We start from the raw sequence: 22,447 nt of genomic DNA, 5'->3' as shown, positions 1-22,447 counted from the left end.
CATTCTAACTTCTTGTGACTAATGCACGAGAACAGTCGTTCCCCATTTAAGTAAAACCCTGCTTTTTATTCTTCCTGTCAAAGTGAAAAACTTCACATTTTCCCATATTATATTCCATCTGCCAGATTTTTACCCAGTCATTCAACCTATCTATATTCATCTGCAACATCTTTATGTCTTCTTCACAATATGCTTTCCTACCTATCTTTGTGTCGTCTGCAAATTTAGCTGCCATGCCTTTACTTACTTCATCTCAGTCATTGATGTAAATTGTAAAAAGTTGCGTCCCAGCACAGACCACTGTGGGATTCCACTCGTCACATCAGACAATGACCCATTTATGCATACTCTCTCTTTTTTGCCAGCCAGCTAATCTTCTATCCAGGCTAACATGTTACTCCCTACACCATGAGCTTTTATTTTCTGCATAACCTTTGATGTGGCACTTTATCGAATGCCTTCTGGAAATCCAAGTATAGTACATCTACAGGCTGTCCTTTGTCCACAGCACGTGCTACTCCTTCAAAGAACTCTAATAACTTGGTTAAACATGATTTCCCTTTCATAGAGCCATGCTGACTCTTCCTGAGTCTCTACCTACCAAATTCTCTCTCTCTCTATTTTGATGGACATCCATAAATACATTTCCTTATTGTTTCTCATTGCAAGCAATAAGTTCCTAGCTACTATTGCTCCAATTCTCTAGTGCAGTGATATTTGAATGACTGATCTCGCTCCATTTTCTGCGCTGGCTCCCACCGCAGATTTTTAAATCCCTCCCTGTAATTTCTCCCTGCTGGGTTGTCTCTAATTTTCAATCAGCTATGAGAGGTTGGCTGGGAGTCAGGAAGGACAGTGCTATGGCAGCAAGTGAAGGACCAGTTGATGTCCAAGCTAATATGAATGCATTGACAGGGTGTCGCTGCTGGTCCCACCATCCTTGGTGAAATTATTTCAAAGGAAGAAAACCTGCTTGGAGCAGACTCTGAGGGATAATATGGCCCATGTAGCTGAGAACCTCTTCCAATCCCCTCACCTCCAGCTCCATCCACTTTTACATTCAAAATTTTTTCTAATCTGCTATGAGTATATTCAAAAGGCTGCAAATGTGTTTACTTCAAAAATTCTGTCACTTTTTGAGCCTGTTTTTGCAGAAGTGTAGTTTTGGGTCAAATGATTGAATTTATTCTGCAGAAAATAAAACCTGCTGGTTAGATTTACCAGCAAACTGGCCAGTGCCGGGGGCAAAGCACCTTTCGTATCCTGAGGATGCCCCAAAGCGCTTCACTGATATGAAGTACTTTTGAAATGTAGTCATTGTTTTGTAAGGAATTTTGACCATTTTATAGTCTCTTTTAAAATAAAACAAATGACCAATAAAATAAACAAATGCATGGGGTGACAGCCCCTGATGGAGCACTGTAACAAAAAAATCAAAACTTTAGAGGAAACTTACAAAATCAAATTAAAATGGTGTTACCAAGGCTGCTGATGCTATCCAGTTGCCATTTTGTATGGTTGTTCTATCAATGAAGGGCACATTAGTTGGTTCTTTGTTCTTGAATAAGGTTTACTACTGTAGATGAAAGCACTAATATTTTAACTCATACTTTATAATTATCTGGAGATTGACTATTGAGGGGAAAATCTAACTCAAATAAACTGAAGATTATTCAGTGTCATGTCAGCGAGATATTCATTATGAATTTCAGCAAGAAGTGCTGCAGTTTTCACGGTGGTTTAATATGTCTGAATTCTCAAATTAAAATTGAGTAAATCCCATTCCAAGAACAAGTTTGCTCCAGGCAAATGGTTTTCCCAATTTGTTAAGGGCTGGATTTTCTACCCAATGACTTGACTGCCCAATGAAATCTAGCCCTTAAAGAGGATTATGTTCCAGATAATTCCAAATGTGCTTTAAACTTCAGTTCAGATCGACTCCAAAGCTTGATGGAAAGGAGCTTCTGTGAAAACTGTGCTGTGCATCATAGGGTCCTTTGCAAGAATGCATGCGTTGGGAAGCAATTTATTCCTTGGAGTTATTGAGTATAGTGAAAAGGTAAGTTATTTGTGGAGCAGTTCTTGATGTATGCTTAGAAAAGTAAAATACTGTGGATTCTGGAAATCTGGAATAAAAACAGGAAATACTCAGCAGGTCTGACAACCTTATGTGGAGAGAGAAGTAGAGTTCATGTCGATGACCCTTCGTCAGAGCTTATAAGTTTGTTCTGTTCCTTGTAAATTATTCTGTGTAAGATCCTACTGTAAATCTTTTATACGAATAATCATTTGGGACAGGCCTTCTAGAAATGCTATTGCAGACTGCACAAGTTTCACTTTTATGTGCAAGTTCACTTTGGTAATGGCAAATCACCAATCTTCTGTATTTACAATATCTTTGTCTCACCTAACACTGCAGATAAGTTACTGGTTTCAATACTGTAGTTCTAAGGGCTTGAATAGCCCATTGTTTTCTGTTTCTTTTTGTTAAATGATTAGGTATTACTTTATGTGCCTCGTTCACACAGGTGGCTATATAATTCTATCATATAATTTCAGTCTGACGCACTTTGGGTTTTGTTTGCCAGTGAGTGCAGCCCAATTGTAACAAGCTCATAACCAGTTTGCAAAGAAAGTTAATGCTTGGTTTCATGTTTTTATTATAACTGCAGACAAAAATAAGCAATTTGCAAACCCGTATGCAATTTGCTTCTGCACATAGCAATCAATTCAATGTTAGCACAAAGAAAAATAGATAACAATTAACAGAAGTGTACAGGTTGCATACATTTGGCTTCACCTGTATGTGTGCTGCAGTCCACATGTGAAATTTGAATTGACTGTTTAGTGAGCATTAAATGGACAAATAATTGTGCAATATTAAACTTGAATGACTAAGAGTGTAAATGATTGCTTTTGGAACTTTCAAATTCTGTGCTTCAATCTGAAATGTGCTAATCCACAGTCCATTATTGCTCCATTTCTTCAGTAATTGTGTTATTGAAATGTAGATTTGTTGAGGGAAAGGTGTTTCCATATGGCAGTTTTGATTCCTGAGTTCTGGGTTTAAATCCAACGTGGAAAGATGTGGAAAAAGCTTCCTGCCTGCCAGATGTAAAGTTTCTACGTGAAATGAATGGATATGTGTAATCAGGTTCACAGTGGACAAAATTGTCTATAATTCAACACTGATTAGAACTAAATTGGCGATCTTGCTGAAAGAGTTTGAGAAGAATAACTTTTGTGGAAGAAAAAAATTCCATTGGTACAGTAGAGAATACTCTTTAGGGAAAGGAATTGCAGTTAACCGATGGGGCACAGTAGAGGGAGCTTTACTCTGTACCTGCCATATGCTATTACCTGACTTAGATTTCATGAAAGTGATGGAGTAGCATTTCGCCACTTAGTTTTGATGTCACTTACTTTGATGGCCGCAAGGTTTAAAGAAAATCTTTTTCAACAGACTTAAATGTAGATCCAGGCTACTCTTTAAAACAAATTTGGTAAGAAGAAGCTCAGTCTAGGTTTACCACATCCAGTTACCTACAACACAAGTTTATATGTACATTTCCTTTTTGGGGTATACTTCACTGTCTGCAGTGTAGCATCTCATTTGAATTTGATTTGGGTGCAAAATATAAGCTTGTTGATGACAGTCACCTGTAGTGAATAGACCAAATTCAATACTGTTTGGCTTGCCTAAATTATATGATTCCACTCATCAGCTTCTTAGCAGCATCCTCAATGTTATAATCACCTGCTGCAAGGATGCTTTCCAAAATCTCACACTGATCTTGATAATTGCTTTTTAGACTATCCACTTTGCATTGTCGCATTTTATTCTCTTTCCATTTTGTGACTTGGTTGTTATATGTTGTAATTATTATGTTTCGGGGAGTTTTAGATTTTGCAGGAGGACGGTCTGCTTTCTCCGTGTGCAGTTCTTTATAAAGTCTCTCTGTAATGTGCAGTTAATGGAGTGACTTGATGACCTTGCCAAGTCAACTAATTTTAAATTATATCTTATGTCATGCCCAGTGAAGGCGTGTCCTATTCATAGCTTTAAACTTAGACTGCACTTAGTATATAATTTTCTCGAACTGTCTTTTATTTGAAAATGGACAGCAACAAGACTGTTAAGATGGCTGCCATGGGTCAAGTGGATTTGCAACTTTGTACAGACAAAGGATTAACTCATGTTTGAAAATGCCTTCGGAAAGTTCTCAAATGCGAATGGGTATCTCGGGTGCTAAGGGGTCATCCTGAACAGGTCAATGGAAGAGATGTAACAAACAATGACTGACAGGCATGTTGGAGCTGTGAGAATCTAATATCATATAAGGTATTCCTGTGAGCTAATTGTAGCTTATATGTTGATGGGTTACCAATTATTCCCCCATTGTGTATCAATCACCCTGGCTTCAATCCATCATGTAGACAATGGAAGGTATTAAAGCTTTCCATCATGTGACTAAAACAAGCTTCTGATATCAAGTCCTTTATTATTCCAAGAACCAGAGAGAAGTCAGTCAGTCTACACAGACCACTAGTTACAAGATATCAGCAGCAGACCCACACCTTTTCAAACCTGGAGACTGTTACACCCAGAAAGTCTCCCTGCCTGATTCCTAATCCAAGCCCACTGATAAAGATACTTGATCTCCTGGTACGAAAACTGCAAGTGCCTAACTTTTGACTTGCGAACATTCATCTCTTTGAGGGAATCCTGCAGCAACTCTGATATTCGACCAGCCATCTGAATTTACCTGGACTAATGCTTCAGGAGTAAAATGCCATTTTTTAATAGGCCTGCAAAGACTGCTTAAGAAATGTTCCTTTGTTTGTAATTGGTAAAAGTGCACTATTCTCTTGAACTGTATCTTTCTCCTGTGTGCGTGACTGCCTGAGTGACATAACGTTTAGACTTTTGGGGTGAACCTACGGAAACTTGCTGCTTTTATTTAAATTGGATGCAGACTGTCAGTGGGGCTAAGAAATATGCAAACCTTTCTTTCCAAAGACACACTGATTACAGACAAGAAAGGAAAAGGTAAAAAGGTTTCAGTTCCTTCCTGACCCTTAGTTGGAGCATACAGGTTTGTTTATGAAACTAGTTGCAAAATGCTGGAGAGACTTGCATTCTAGTTTAAGAGAACTGTAGAGGTGAAAATGCATTTTAATTGAGATGATGTTTCTTTTAAAGGAAAATTATTTTCCCCAAAAAGCTCAGATTAAGTCAAAATTTTATGTGAAAAGCCAGATAATTTTCTCCCTTCACTCTTCTGCTTCATCAGATGCATCAGGCTATCTTTGCTGTAATAGCCTCAATGTTAGTGCGCAGCCACTTTGAATCTCTGCAATTCTCTTCAGTTCTGGTTTCCGAGAGAGATTAAGAAGGTTCTAGCAGCCCTTGACATGCAATAGATGTGACACTGTTGTGTTAAAAATAATAGTCTTTGTTTCAAAAATGTAACTTAAAACGGGTCCATTGGGTGTGTAATTATAGTGTTCAATGTAACCTCCAATATGTATCCTCAGCATTTTACATGTTGCTTTATTTAAAAGTAAATTGCTAAGAGTAACTTAAATTCTGTGTAATTTAGGATCAAGTTGCAACCATTGAAAGCTGAATACCAGACAGACCAATTTAGATTGAGTAGAATACCTTTTCAATTTGAAATATCAACCAACACTTAAAAGCAATCCACTATAAATTTAATTTACTCATCCTTATTCTAATGTATAAGTATAAAACACAAAAAGATGTTTAGGTGTCTAAATTAAGACTCACTTTATTATTCCTTTCTCTTGCAGTACGTAACGAAAGTTGATAAAGGATTGTACCAACGTGCAAAACCCAAAGCTGAACCAGAAAAACAACCACTGATCAATGATGAAACTGTCCTCCGTTCAGTGCAACAAATTCCTGCAATTATGCCTCATCCGCCCAGTCTTCAAGAGCATGAAGACAACACGACAGAGAAGACAGCGATGGCTGAGGTAGCTGAGGATAAAATGACTGTCCAAGACATCAGGGAAGCAAAACATTGGAAAGAGGCGAAAGTGCAACTGTCGGATCTACCAGGGATCTATGCAAGACTGTCTAAAATAAAACTCACAGGTACTGTATGATGTTTGCTTTTGTGCCTGATTCTATGGAGAACACTGTAAGGAAGCTGATTTCAATCTTGAGACTACATTTATAATGCCATTGTTTCATCAGTGCAATGTGATTTTGGGCACTTGGCAACACAAAAGTGGCAGTATAATGCAGTAGACTTACCAAGTGCATTAAAGCCCTGAGGTGTGAAATCTCTTCCAGGAGACGCAAACACACAGTTAAAAAAACAGTAAAAAAAAATGTTCTAGGCCTTCCTGAACATACACCGTTTTGGATTTTTTTATTTATATATAAATATATATAAATATATATATATATATATGCATTTTTTTCTGGGTCAGATTATTCAAATAATTGTTCACGGTTTTCAGTGCAGCTTTAGCTTAGTACAGAAAGCAGGCTTCATGGGGTGCTTAGAAAATTGTAGGTGAAATTTAAAGTTAAGTGGCTACATAGGCAAAAATATTTCTTACAGATTTTGGAAAGATTCAGAAGATATTTGAAGCCATTGCCAGCCTTTTGCAAGAGAGAAGGGGATAGAAATTCTAAGTAAAAATAATGTGAGAGAAATCCCAATGTCATGATAGAGAGCTTGGGGAACTACTGACTCCACCACCCCGGCCCTTCCCATTTCATGGTTGGTGAAGGGAGCATTATCCTGATTGAGGTGAAGGTTAGAGGAGCTGTCCTCTTCGGCATTCCAGAGCATCTTTCCCATAGGGCAGCAATGCAGCATGTTTGCAATAACTTGGGATGTGAAAGACAACATGAATTGATCTACAAAACCATTGTCAGTGCTGTCTGGTATTGCATAATAGCTGCAGGTATCTGTGGAGAAAATGGTAAAGCTCTGCAATTGACTCACAGATGATCTAGAGTTTGAGGAGAAAGCTATTCTCAGGTAGACATGTCATGGTCTGCAAATGTGGCTCATAGCAAAATAATAGATCTGGCTTGGTCAACTGCGGACCTTCCCAGCATGCCTTTTTATACTTATTACATCCTCAGAACATCCCAACACATTTCATATTCAATAAATTACTTTTGAAATGTAGTCAGTGTTACATTGGCAATCAATTTGCACACAGTAAGGTCAAACAAATGGTAAATGACCAGTTAGGTGTTTTTTGGTTAAAGGGAGGAAATGTTGGCCAGCACACAAAGAGAACCCTCACCTCTTTTTTTGATTTTTAAAAATTCATTCACGGGATGTGGGCTTCGCTGGCTGGGTCAGCATTTATTGCCCTTCCCTAGTTGCCCTTGAGAAGGAAGGTGGTGGTGAGCTGCCACCTTGAACTGCTGCAGTTCATGTGGTGCAGATACATCCACAGTGCTGGTAGGGAGGGAGTTCGAGGGCTTTGACCCAGCGACAGTGAAGAAACGACAATATATTTCCAAGTCAGGATGGCGAGTGACTTGGAGGGGAACTTCCAGGTGTTGGTGTTCAATCTATCTGCTGCCCTTGTCCTTCTAGATGGTAGCGGCCGTGGGTTTGGAAGGTGCTGTCTAAGGAGCCTTGGTGAATTCCTGCAGTGCATCTTACAGATGGTACACACTGCTGCCACTGTGCGTTGGTGGTGGAGGGAGTGAATGTTTGTAGATGTGGTGCCAATCAAGCGGGCTGCTTTGTCCTGGATGGTGTCAAGCTTCTTGAGTGTTGTTGGAGCTGCACTCATCCAGGCAAGTGGGGAGTATTCCATCACACCCCTGACTTGTGCCTTGTAGATGGTGGACAGACTTTGGGGGGTCTGGAGGTGAGTTACTCGCCATAGGATTCCTAGCCTCTGACCTGCTCTTATAGCCACAGTGTTTATATGGCTAGTCCAGTTCAGTTTCTGGTCAATGGTAACCCCCAGGATGTTGATAGTGGGGGATTCAGTGATGGTAATGCCATTGAATGTCACGGGGCAATGGTTAGATTCTCTTTTGTTGGAGATGGTCATTGCCTGGCACTTGTATGCTGCAAATGTTATTTACCACTTGTCAGCCCAGGCATGGATATTGTCCAGTTTTTGCTGCATTTGGACATCAGCTACTTAAATATCTGAGGAGTCGTGAACGGTGCTGAACATTGTGCAATCATCAGTGAATATCCCCACTTCTGACTTTATGATGGAAGGAAGGTCATTAATGAAGCAGCTGAAGATGGTTGGACCGAGGATACTATCCTGAGGAACTCCTGCAGTGATGTACTGGAGCTGAGATGACTGACCTCCAACAATCACAACCATCTTCCTTTCTGCTTGGTATGACTCCAACCAATGGCGAGTTTTCCCCATGATCCATGTGCCTTGGAACCGTCTTTGCCTGCTTTCACAGCCAGGCAGAGTCTTATTTTCACACCTCATCTGAAAGATGGCGCCAGCAACAGTGCAGCACACTCAGTATTGCATTGAGGTGTCAGCCTATGTTATGTGCTAAGACCTGTTACCACAACAGCCAAAAGCAGGTGTGTTTTGGGTACATCCAGACCAGCTCCTGTTATAAACTTTGCTTTCACTTGTTGTCTGCCAAGGGCACCAAAATGCCTTGTGACTTCTTTGAAAAACCTGTAGCGGCTGAACTAATGTTGTGCTCTCCTACACCAGTTCCTATTATGCTGAAGCTATGTGAATGCTCCATTTAATGGTTTTATTTCCATTGATTTAGGAGATTAAAATAGACTATTTATTTTAGGACATTTAAAGACTAACCTGCATTAAAGAGTAAGTAGTGTGCTCCTTGTCTCCAGGCCTCTGGCAATTACAGAAACTGTCCCCAGGAGAAATTTAAAAGTGGATGGGGGTAGAAAAGTCTCAAACTTCATGTTGAAGTCTGAGAATGATTATTATTTTCAATAACAAATGTAGTTTGGCCCTGCAGTGATTCAGAAGATTTAATTGAATGTTTCAATCTTTGCTGAAATAGTGTAATATAACTAAAATATTTTTCATTTGAAAGGTGCCAACTGTATTTTGGGTTAAACTGTTACTGAAACAAGTAAAATTAGGTTTTCCCTTAACTACTTCCGTCTCTTTTGTTCCATAAAGTTTTTGGAGAACACAGTTTTCCTATCTATTTTGATTTGTTTGTTTTTGTAGCTTTCCTTGGTTGCATTCTTATTTCTGGAGCACGTTCTGGATCAACAAGAACTAGTTAGGCTAGTAACTGTTGCAGAGTACACTTTTATGACTACACAAGTCTTTCATTATATGGCATATATTATTAAAGGCTGGGTCAAATTACAGAGAAATCTAGGCTACAATGAGGTGTTGCCACTGTATTAAGAATTTTGATGCCTCAGCATAACCACAAGAGTAGAGATCAGAGGCTTGTGCTACCTCATGTCACAATTTTAAAACACACAATTGTTGAAGCAAAACTAAAATCATCTGTTACTCACATTCTGAAACTGTGTAAACATTGATGACAAAAAGGAATATGGTACTGCATTAAATAAATTGTGCCATCCCTGCTGTTGTGCATAGCACATGTAATGCTTGGGAATGTGCTATAAGAAAGAGTTTGGATGAAGTTGTCAGTCTTGCCACTGTTTGAGATCTTTGCCAATATCCCTTCTTTGTTCAAACTGTCTTTTCAGAGTTTTCTGCAGAGAAGATGGTGCCCTGCTGTTGCTGTTGAATTTTTCTTTCTAGCTCTAAGTCATGTAGCTGGAAGACAAGGGTGTTTTACAGCATGGCCGACTGAGATAGCTGGCACAGCTTACAAGAAAAGAGTCTTAACAGGAACAAACAAAATAACTTGCACTCATAGCACCTTTTTAATCCTCAGAGTGCCCCAAAGCTTTTCAAGCCAATGATTTGCTTATGAATGTAGTTAGTGAGAAGTTGTCACTTTTCCCCTCTAGGATTTAAATATGAATTTTGCAACATAATGCACTGTGCCTGTAAGAATTAGACTCTTTAGTCTCTGGCATCATCTGGTTTACACCAGCATGATGAGGGGGGGAACCAAATTGTCAACATGTTAAAAGGACAGGCCTTGCATTTACAGTACATAGCTCCATTTGTGACCTCAGATGCCCCAACACAGTTTTAAAATCAGTGGCGTTCTTTTGAAATGTGGTCACGGTTGTAAGGTACAGAAATGTGGCGTCCAATTTACACACAGCAAAGCCCCAAGAACAACAATGAGGTGCATGACAAAATAATCTGATTTATTGATGTTGGTTGAGGGTTAAATACTTCCCATGTCAATAGCAAGAGCAGAAGAGCTCTCCTGCTTTCTGCCATGGCATCCTCTTTTCACCTGCTTGAGAATACAGTTGCAGCCTCGGTTTAGTGTCTCATATAAAAGCCCGGCATAGGTTGTCATCTTGGGGAGAAAATTTGTAGCCTGTTTAAATTTTTCATTGTAATATCCTTTCAAACAAATTAATTTCTATATTAGGACTCATAAACCGTGAGGAAAATGATCTGTTCAGTGGAGAATTTTATTTCTTTGGCTTGAATCAATTTAAGTACCCTAGGATTGAAAATGTTCATTTGACAGCGATTTGTCCAGGCACCAATTCATTTTTTGCTTTTACCAATTCTTTTTCCTTGCATTTCAAGGTGTTTGTTTAAACACAACATCTGGATATAAGGAACATTTGTTTTCCGTAACAGTGATGCCATTTAAAAGAGTTCCACTTACGATCTTTATACCTATTGAGTACGATTAATTCGTTTTTTATTATTTGTTTTTAATTCACTGCCATCATTTGAATCAAGGAATGCCATACAGTTCATTTCCGTGACATGGGAAGGGATTGTTTTGTAACTTTCACTCATTATGGCACTAACTAAAGTATACAGGGCTTCTGTTATTTTACTATTTATAATAATTAACTAAAAGGATCATTAAAACAATTTAATTGCTATTGGGGCTGTATTTATGGGATGAAATACATCTTTTCAAGGTCAGTGATGGTAACTAAACAACTCACTTGTTCTCCATTGCCTTTTCTACAAATCAGTTGTGTAGGCAAAATTATTGTAGCAAATGAGCAAAGCAATTCTAAGTTTGACATTTAATGAACTACCCATCTGTTACCGGCCACTTCAATTACAGCACAGCAATTAATTTCCCATGTTCAAGGAATATTAATGGAAAAGGCCAGTTTCATGATGTGACTTTTTTGTTTTTCAAGTCATTTTTATCATTTGTTTCAAAACCAGCACTCTAACCTGTCTATTTTCTGCTGTTTACTTAACAGTTTGTTAATGGTGTTTTGCACCCAACCCATAATTGGCACAAAATGAAAATGCCTTAATTTTTAACTTGCCGTTTACAATCAGAGGTGATCTCATACCCATCACACAGAAGGGATTCACCGCTGGATAATTGAAACGGAAAGTGATCATAAATCCAGAAATTTTAGAAGTAATGAGCTGGGAGGAAAGGCAGTGCTCCCTTCCTCTACATTCGATCAGCAGAGGATCAATGGAACAGAACAGCATGCTCTCCTATAGTGCTTTCAGTACAATCCACTGAAAGCTTAGTTGATGCGGAAATGCTGAGACTTGGAATAACAGTTACCGAAGGTGCTACCTGAAGACTGTATTTGAGAACACGTGCGCATGTGTCCAGCATTTGGTGCCTCCTTTGACTAGGTTTCACAAAAGCGAGCAGCTTCCACTGAAGTTATGTTTCTTTTTATGGTAGAGCTATTATTTAATAGGTATGATGTATGTCCAATGCTGTGGTCAAGAGGATGGTGGTAGTGCACCCATACGTTTCCTGGTGTGATGTGCTACTTATTGTTTTGCTCATGAAGTACACCCTACTACTTCCTGCCCATTTAGCGAAGAGTCAAACCTAGTTGTCCTAGCTGGACAAACAAGGGGAAGATTATTGTTATGTCGCATATGGCCAAGAGGCACAAAGTTCTGGGTTCAAGTCCCACTCAAGGACATGAGCACAAAAATCAAGGCTGACGCTGCAGTGTAGTACTGAGGATATGCTGCACTGTCGAGTGTGCCATCTTTTGGATGAAATATTACAGCAAGCCTGCCTGTTCTGTTGGACGTAAAGGATCCCATGACACTTTTTCGAAGTAGAGTAAGGAAGTTGTCCCTAGTGCCTGGTCAATATTTATCCCTAAGTCAACATCACAAAGATAGATTGTATGCTGTTTGTGGGAGCTTGCTGTGCAAAAAGATTGGCGGCTGTGTTTCTTGCATTACAACAGTGGCTACACTTCAAAAGTATCCCATTGACTGTAAAGCGCTTTGAGGTGTCCAGTGGTGATGAAAAGCATTATATAAATGTAAGTTTTTTTTTCATTTTATCATTGTTCTGTATTATCAACTTCTGAAATTTTAGCTGGTTGAATCCCAACAATACAGACTTAGGGCCTTCCTGCCCCATCTCCCCACCCCCACCTCTTCATCGTTTAACCTTAGATCTCTGCCTAAACATCCTGGTCTTGTTTGAGGATGCACCTAACCTACCAATTTTCACTCCATATTGAACAAACAGAAATTCTACATTAGTACAAAAGCAAAATACTGCAGATGCCCAAAATCTGAAATAAAAACAGAAAATGCTGGGAATACTCAGCAGATCAGGCAGCACCTGTGAAAGAAAAATAGAGTTAACATTTCAGGTTTATGACCTTTCATCAGAACAGTTTGAATGAAAGGTCATCGACCTGAAACTTTAACTCTGTCTCCCTCCACGGGTGCTGCCTGACCTGCTGAATATTCTCAGCATTTTCTGTTTTCTACAGGAGTAATTTTGTTTGTTTAGCACAGTGACAGGTTTTTGCAGGCATCAACTGTGGCTAACCAAAAAATACATAATGGGTTTTTATTTTAAACAATCTTTGAAACATTTCACTCTTCTAGTTATTTGTCCCATGCCTCCAAACTGATTATGCATTTAAGAAAAGGATTTTGGTGTTACATGCTATGTGCAGCCAGAACATCAGGACCCATATGTTAATACTATATTTAAACTATATAAAGGAATCCATTATGAGGGTATGCATTATGAACCTGGAAGCTAGTGAGCAACCGTTACTAAAAATTATGGTATTAGATGACATCTGATATTTAATGAACTAACTGCACCCTATTCTATTAGCTTGGTAGTAAAAAGATGCTAACAACTGCATTTTATGCATGTAAATAATAGTAAATTACGTCTGTTGAAGGGAACTTAGTAATTCATCAAATGATTAATCTATACTGCAACAAAATATTTGGAGCCCAGAAATTTGTTGGTATCTGCAAAAGTCCAATTGAACAAATGAGAGAGTTATTTGAAAAAAAATTGTCTCAGCAGCTTGGCACTCAACAACAATGAGCATACTAACATGCTGTGGGGTTTTTATTCATTCTTTCATGGGATGTATGCTTCAGTTGTACTGGACACTGGTGAGACCACATCTGGAATATTGTGTATAGAACTGGTCTCCTTATTTAAGGAAAGATGTAAACAGATTAGAAACAGTTCAGAGAAGGTTTACTAGACTAGTACCAGGAATGGGCATGTTATCTTATTAGGAAAGATTGGACAGGTTAGGTTTGTATCCACTGGAATTTAGAAAAGTAAGAGGCAACTTGATTGAAACCTTTAAGATCCTGAGGGGCCTTGACAGGGTGGATTTGGAGAGGATGTTTCCTCCTGTGGGAGAATCTAGAACTAGGGGGTCACTGTTTAAAAATAAGGGGTTGCTCATTTAAGATAGAGATGAGAATTTTTTTCTCTCAGAGGGTAGTGATTCTTTGGAACTCTCTTCCTCAAAAGGTGGTGGAAGCAGAGTCTTTGAATATTTTTAAGGCAGAGCTAAATAGATCCTTGATTAACAAGGGGCTGACAGGTTATCAGGGGTGGGCAGGAATGTGGGGTTGAGGTTCCATTCAGATCAGCCATGATCTTATTGAATAACAGAGCAGGCTCGAAGGGCCGAGTGGCTTATTCCTGTTCGTAATTCATATGCTCGTATGTAGGCATCACTGGTAATGCCAGCATTTGTTGCCTATTCCTAATGACCCTTGAACTGAGTGGCTTGCACAACCATTTCAGAGGCCACTTAAGAGTCAGCTGCATTGCTGTGGTCCTGCAGTCACATGTAGGCCAGATCAGGTAAAGGTGGCAGATTTCCTTCCCTAAAGAACATTAGTGAACCAGATGGGTTTTTACGGCAATTTATGATAGTTTCTTGGTCACCAATACTGATACTAGCTTTAAATTCCAGATTTTATTAATTGAATTTAAATTCCACCAGCTACCATGGTAAATTCGGTTTAGTCCTTGTAATTTCACAAAGGGACTTTTGGGGAAGGTACTTTGTCAGACTGAGAGGGGATAATTTGCAAGGCAAGTAATGGCTCTCAGTTCTTCCACAATTTCTACTGCCTTGTTTGTAAGGTGGCAGAAGCAGACTTAGCCCTCATGCACAGTATTGCATAACACTGGGGTCTGAAGGAACACTAAAAGATATCAGGAAAAAATGAATGAAACAGGCTAAACCTTTAATGTTCTGGGTTCTGTGTGAAGTAGCGCCACTCACCATTCACCTCACTGACAGCTGCCTCTAAAATTTTCTTGGGCCACAGAGTGGAGATTTACTCTAATCTGGCATCTGATCCTGCACAGTCCTCTCAACTGGGCTTCTGTGAACAGAGAATGAAACAACATGTCTCTTAAACCAATCAAGTTGAAAAATCTTTACTGACATTCATAGCGTCTGAACCATGAAAGTATAAAGCAGGAAATATAAGTTAGGTTTGAATGATGTACAGAAAGCAAAATAAAGGCTGTGAAACACAGATGGGATTTAGGGAGAGAGGCAGAATGAGTAAAAAAAAATTAAATCTCCCAATACAAGTTTTCTTCTGGGAGATTGAGACTCTATATATGTAAAATAAATTTTTCAGGGCCAGAGAAGCTGTTCAGTAATTATTACTTGTGCTGTTGAAAACTCACTCACTCCTGAATTCACCAGCGCTAACCTTTTCAGCTATTACTAGTGGGTAAGCACAGTAAATTCATGCCATTACATTCATTTCGATGCCAAGTCTACTGGTGAGGCCTCCTACAGCCCACCTTCTGGAGGAGCAGGGTATCTCCAACGGCAGCTTTGATATTTGCATGGTAGTTGCACATGTATGGATGCCAGAACATGCTGCCTGGTCTACCCTGTTTTAACACACGTGCTGTTAGCCTCACTTTGCATATAATTGAGACCAACATGTTTAACATTGCTGGAAGCAATAAATGTCAGTTTTGTAAAGCCTGAAAATGCTTCCCAGAGCTACACCCTTGTATATCAGAATATGAAAATAATTTAACCTGTGATTTTCCATTTTCTGTAATCTATAATTTCGTCTCAGCAACATTTTTGATGTATTGTTTTGTTTATTCATAAATGCAGTCACTCACTTTGATGTTACATGAACCACTTGTAGAAACTAGCAGGGTTGAGAAAATTGTGTGTATATTGCAAAGTGGGAGATGACTGTGGGATGAATTTCAGAGGAGTGGAAAGTCCTGAGTTGACTTGGACTTATGTTTACACAAGTACCCCCATTTATTGGCAAAACAGATTAAGTATTTGAACATTGTACCAGCTCGATACAACATAGGTTGTTGTTTTGGTCAAATATGTTCTAACCAGAAACTATTCAAAGCATTCTGTGCATTGCTGCTACTGTATAATCAATGAAAAATAATATTCAGAGGAAGTAATTCATAAAAGACGCATCATGGATCTCAGTTTGTAACCAGATGTAACAGATACAGCCTAGGTAATATAACCACAGATGTTATTTCAGGTACTGAGCTAATTCTGTATCTTGAGCAGTTTGTGCTGATTCAGCTGGCACAAAATGGACAGCTGACAGATAAGCTAAAAAGAATGATGAGGGAATGTGCTGGAACAAGCGTTTACCTAAAACAGAGTCATTCTTGGCAAGCTGGCCCTAACTTAAATACAGAGAGTTTTCTTTTGCCTTTGTCTTGCAAACTTACTGAATTTCCCTTTTTTGGGGCAAAGAGGGAGAGAGACCTTTTGGAATGAAGAGGCAAACAATGAGCAGGTACATCTTGGAAGGCATGGAAAACAAAAGTATGACAAGATTCTTTTTGAAATGAGGTGAAAACATTTTGAGTGCAAGGATGGAGGTCTTCCAAAGAAGGGGCATGACACTGTTGTGAAGGTTTCTTACTTGCTGGGATTGATTGCTATTGGAACCTGACAGATCCATATTGTAAAACTATGCATTTTCTAACTCCCACTAAGCAATATCATGAGAGATCAACTGGTTAAATCTGAACTTAGAATCTGGCTGATCCCAGCCTGTGGATACTTAACATCAGTCAGATTTTGTGGCTTTGACGGAACACAAACTGTATATATAAGACAGAATGCCAGCCTTATGAGATCTGGCACAGAAAATCCCTAATATATGAAAAAAACAGTGCATAGGTCATTCAAACCAAATTAAATAAATGCCACTTCTGAGCCAGGTAATTAGCATTGGATGTCTCCAGCGAGATCAGTGGCCCACGCTATCATTCAATAGCGAACTCCCTCACCTGATATACTAAGCTGAAAGACTGATCAATGCAAAGGAAAATTTGATGGGAACTTGATCAATGAATTTGGCCAATGAGGTGTTTAGTTTTGTTTTTCTGCAGTGTTGACTGTTCTCTGCCTCCCCTCTTCCCAGAACTACTTTTGCCTTAAAATTACTCGGATCCTTTGTTCTACAACATTTTTCACCTGTTTCATGCTTGAAAGGAAGAAGCTTTGATTTAAATGAGGTAAGCTGTACCGTGGAAGATAGAAACCTAGCACCCAGGCATTGCCTTTGCACCAGTCCTATTGACCAGGGAAATTACTTTGAATTGTTGAGTATGAGGGCACCTTGAATAGCTGACTACAAAACAAATACAGATAGAAGTAAAGATTCAATCAGGCTCCCTCAATCTTAATCACTGGATTTAATTCAAGCAGATCTCTCTCAGCCTGATTTTAATTATCTTACTTGTGACAATACTCTTTGAATTTATAACCATCTCTGAATTCCATAAAAGTGGTACATTCTCTTGGGAGCCTATTTAGCTGCCTCAAATGAGCTTTAATATTTGAAATGTATTTTTTTTAGTCTGGCACGGATGTCTTGGATTGTTTCCTGGCCTTATTGTCATCACTACTGCAATTTTATTTTGGGGGCCTGGGGGCCAGGGAGCTGTGGTAGTATTGTGGTAATTATCAACAATTACAATAATAAACTTTTACACAACACATTTTAGACTTTGTACAGGTTAATGTACAGCGAGGATCTATTAATTTATTGATTTTGTGAATACATTGACATAAAATTTCAAGAGAATAGATCAGCATTAAATCATCCAGACCGTAGCCTGTCTAGTCCTGACATCTTTTTAAAAGGAAAGTCTCAGTACAGTGACTGAAAACCCAATCCTCCTCACACTTGGCACCTCTATAAGGCACAAGATGTATGAGTCACATTAAAGTGATATAGCCACTAAAAGTGGCATAAAGGATGTTTGATTTGTTTTTCCCAACCATTCTCAAAGGCAGAAACTTCTTAAATTATGACCAGAAAAGCTCTCCATAATGGCATTTTTGGAATTATAAATGATTTCCTTTCTTCCTGTTTCTTGTTTCTTTCAGCTTTAGTTGCAACAACTGCATCTGCTGGGTTTGCAATGGCACCTGTACCCTTTGACCTGAGCTGTTTCCTCCTTGCCACTATTGGAACAGGCCTTGCTTCCTGCGCTGCCAACTCCATTAACCAGGTGAGTTATTCATTTTAACACAAACCAGGCCAAAGGCTGAGCACATTTGCACAGGATGTGAGTTTCACCACCTTTCCTGAGTAGAAAACATTTTACTAGCGCCTGGTAAAAACACTTGCAAATGGGCAATCTCCACTAGCAAAGTAAAATCTTCATTGCTTCATCAGTTGGAATAAAGATAATCTTATAACCATGCTGTTGATATGAAAGTAGCAAAGAAAACAATTATAAAAAGCTTTGAAATTCTGCCAGAAGTTAAATAAATAAATGTATACGTATATCAAATTGTGTAATCAACTACAAGGGTTTAATTTTTATTTTTAAGTTGATTAACAGACATTATACACCAGATCATTTTAAATAGAGAACAGATTGTGCCTGGGATGCTGCTCACTCATTAGGAATCTGCTCACGTTTATGAATTTCACAGTATAACAATTCATGCACTTTGAAGCAGTGGTTTATCTTTGTTCATAACTGGTACCTTTCTGTCTGCTGAAGGCTTGTAGCCTTGAGCAATGGGGCCAAATTATATCAATACATATTGTAATATATGTTTTCAATTCGCAGATAATCAATGTTTAAGAAGAACATTGGCATGAAAGAAGAACTTGTGTTTATATAACATCTTTTATGTTCTTTCTATGTTCTAAGATGTTTCAGCACTGATGAGGTACTTTTGAAGTCAGTCACTGCTCCATAGCCCTATGCGAGAGACAGTTTACGCCCTGCAAAGCCCTACCAAGAGCAAGTAAGATAAATAGCTAAAACAAAAACAGAATTACCTGGAAAAACTCAGCAGGTCTGGCAGCATCGGCGGAGAAGAAAAGAGTTGACATTTCGAGTCCTCATGACCCTTCGACAGAACTGAGTTCAGTCGAAGGGTCATGAGGACTCGAAACGTCAACTCTTTTCTTCTCCGCCGATGCTGCCAGACCTGCTGAGTTTTTCCAGGTAATTCTGTTTTTGTTTTGGATTTCCAGCATCTGCAGTTTTTTGTTTTTATTAGATAAATAGCTAGTTAGTTTAGTACCAAATACCTAAGAACATAAGAATTACGATGAGGAGTAGATCATATGGCCCCTCGAACCTGCTCCATTATACTACCATGGCTGACCTTCTGCCTTAACTCCACTTTCCCACCTGCTCCCCATATCCCTTGATTCCTTGAGCGATCAAATATCTAGATGAAAACATCAAATTCTCTGATCAACTTTGAATAATACCATGAAATGTTTTGCGTCCAACTAAATGGCTGGATGGGACCTCTGTAAAACAATTCATTTGAAAGATGACATGCAGCACTCCCTCATGATTGTAATGAAGCCAACCTAGATTTTTTGCTCAGGTCCTAGAGTGGGACTTGAATGATGGCATAATAATGCTAACCGAATCCAGCTTTCTGTTACAAGTTTTGGATTTGCTATGGATAACTTGGATTCAGTGGCAGTGGCTACAGTAAGGGCTGACTCACATTGTCCTGTATTTACTTGCATAAGAGTAACTTGGGAAGTGACAATTGTACCACTTTGTGACGTGAACTGAACATATTCATGCCCTGAGCCTGTACACTTCTTTAATCTCTCTGTGCAAACTTGGTGACACCAGGCTTAATACAAGTCAGTAAATTGCTTTGTTTCACAGGTGATTACATAGAGCAGTAGTTCTAATCAAACACACTTAATTCAATCTCTGATACTTATTATGTAAAAATACAAAAATATCTTACTTCTGCGCATTAGTGTGTCAATTTAATTGACTCAACAAGATGAGTTCTAACTATCCTTCAGCATTTCTAACTTTTTAGTCTTTGTAATAGCCATTAAATTTCCTCCTTTTAAAAAGGACCTGGTGGACCGCCTGAGACTGTCGCTGTGTTTTTATCTCCCTCTCTTTACAGCTAGAAGGGAAGGTCTGCCAGACTCCCCGCTAAATATCTGGGACCATTAAGTTTGCCACTTATTTGCTCATGTAACTATTTGTTTTGCGGGAGTCACCTTGCATCAGTACCGTGTGTAGCGGTCTGCATTTTTGCTTTCCCAGATGCTAGGTGACAAGTTAAAGATTTCCTGTTTACAGTAGAATTCACCATATGACAGCTTTAGTAAGAATTAAAATTCTATAAATTATTTGAAACCTGAAAACATTTCATGGGTGTGCCAGTTCTAGACCAATATAGAAGTTGAATGAACTGCATTTAACTGAATGTAATGTTCTGCAGCGTAAATGGGGGTTACTTTTGTAGGCTTCATAAACATTTCCATTTTAGTACTTATGCTTTGGGTCAAAACCTGCAACTGGGTGTGTTACACCTTCTTGCCATAAATGTGTTGCATGTGAAGAAAGGTACAACTGTTTTTTTTCATGAATGGTAGCATCCCTTTATTTCCCTTGCTGTAGGAGCTACTCTGGCAGATATGCAGTTGACTTGTTCAGTGTTATTTTTTCAGCTGTTGGAGAAACAATGGTCACCAGCAGGACTGCAAAGCTACAAATATAGATTTATGTTTTTCAAGGCATGAGGAGTCGTTTTGACAGACTTTACTCAATCTGCACATGTGCTTAGAGAGCAACATTCCAAAGCAGTGGCGTATAAATACCTGATCGGCCTCTGTGATGTCTGCTTGGTTTTAGTGAGGCAGGTTGCCTTGAGCAGTGATGTTTCCTTTCATCTCTTGGTTGATGAAGTAATTGTGATAGCAACATGTCAAAATATTCCTTGGTGGTTTCATGATGTTGTTTTAGAACCACATATGAAGATATTGCTGCCATTTACAATTTGAGTTGGTACAGTGCATGTCTTTAGTTAGTAATAGATGAAGCTTTTTGATAAATCACGGAACACTTCAAACCAGGGAATAAACTTGTGAAGGCCAGTAAACCACTTAAATCAGAGTTAACTTTATTGCAAACCTAGTAAAAGTTAATACTATCAATTGTTGCTAAATTATCAGACTGCTTCTCCAACATACAATACTGAATAAGCAGAAGCTTTCTCCAATTAAGCATTGGGAAGATCAAAGCTATCGTCTTTGGTTTCTGCTGGAAACTGTTCCCTTGCTACTGACGCCATCCCTGTCCCTGGCAACCATCTGTAATTGAACCAGACCATTTGCAACCTTGGAGTCACATTTCACCCCGAGATGAAATGCTGGCCACACATCTGTATCATCATTATAACTGTCTATTACCACCTCCGCTCGACTACCCTGCCTCAGATCATCTGTTGCTGAAGGCCTCATCCATGCCTTTGTTACCTCTAGACTTGACTATTCCAATGCATTTGTGGCTTGCTTTCCACAATCTACCCTCCGTGATCTTAACATTATCTAAAGCCTTGCTGTCTATCATAACACACATTCAAGTTCTGCTCACCCATCACCCCTGTGTTCACTAACCTATATTGGCTGCTGGTTAAGTCATTCCTCAATTTTAAAACCCTCATCTTTATTTTCAAATCTCTGCATGGTTTTGCCCTTCTGTATTTCCGTAATCTCTGCCAGTCTCACAACCGTCCGAGATATCTCCACTCATTTAATTCTGGACTGTTGAGCATCCCTGATTTTAATTGCTCTGCCATTGATGGCCATGCCTTCAGCTCCCTAGGTCCTAAGCTCTGGAATCCCCTCCATAAGCTTCTCGACCTCTTCTCTCCTTTAAGAAGCTTCTTAAAACCTATCTCTTAGACCAAGCTTTAGCCATCTGCCCTTATGTCGCCTTACGTGGCTTAATGTCAAATCTTGCTTTATTATGCTTCTGTGAAGCACCTTCAGACGTTTTATCTACAATAGAGGCATGAGGGTTAGAGCATTTAAGTTGACCAGCGAAGCCTCAAAATCCCTCCAAAAATGACTTATGTGGTAAGTATAAAAGTGAACTGCAGGCATGGTTGTGGATGGTCGCCATTTTGAAATGTCATCAGTATCTGATGCAAAGAGTGGGCATGTCTTAAACTCCCAAGCTTCTTCGTACTGCCTGCTTGATCTCTTTCACCTAGTTACAAGGTAAGTAAAACATGCATTTGTGGGGTGATAAATCAAGGCTGACTACTAATGTGAGTATAACATGTCGTGGCTGAAAAGGGGGAGTCGACTTATATGCCGAGTATATGCAAAAACATGATTCTTGGGGCCAGAAAAATTGGGTCATCTTATACACGACGATTTATCGTATAGAACTATAAGTTATTGTAAAACAAGGATTAAAAGTATATGATAAATCACAGAATTTTAGACCACTGTTTAATTCCACTGCTCAACTAACAATCATGAACTCCTTAATTTTTTTTGTCTATAATGCTGGTCAATCCATTTGATTAAATTTATGGGTTGGTTATCCTGTTGGTGTTACTCAAAGCAATAAGTAAAATTGCCACCTTTATGAGTAGAAACAAATTTTTTTTTCCCCTCTGATTTTACAGAAAAAACTGTCATGAGTAAAAAGATGGCGGGGGAGCGTGTATATTTTTTTCTCAATTCAATTGGCTAAATTCCAAGAATTCACTAAGTTTATTTGACAGAGCCACAGCAGACAGTTTACTTCAGATTGAATGTATAAATAATAAGATAG

The 22,447-nt window shown here is 38.9% G+C and overlaps 1 protein-coding gene across 2 annotated transcripts in view; it reads left to right on the top strand.

Moving 5' to 3' along the window:
• LOC121293603 (protoheme IX farnesyltransferase, mitochondrial) overlaps nt 1-22,447 on the top strand; it is a 130,528-nt gene that overhangs the window by 21,597 nt on the left and 86,484 nt on the right. For both annotated transcript variants that reach the window (XR_005946568.1, XM_041216695.1), the window contains exons 3-4: nt 5,815-6,121; nt 17,754-17,878. Coding sequence is in view for 1 of the 2 variants with exons in the window: in XM_041216695.1 (XP_041072629.1) it covers nt 5,815-6,121; nt 17,754-17,878 (432 nt within the window). In the remaining variant the exon portion in view is untranslated. The remainder of the gene's footprint in view (nt 1-5,814; nt 6,122-17,753; nt 17,879-22,447) is intronic.

This window comes from Carcharodon carcharias, chromosome 22 (assembly GCF_017639515.1).
Source record: "Carcharodon carcharias isolate sCarCar2 chromosome 22, sCarCar2.pri, whole genome shotgun sequence".
NCBI lineage: Eukaryota > Metazoa > Chordata > Chondrichthyes > Lamniformes > Lamnidae > Carcharodon > Carcharodon carcharias.
The sequence above is the reverse complement of the archived record's forward strand: the minus strand, read 5'-3'. Positions and strand labels throughout refer to the sequence as shown.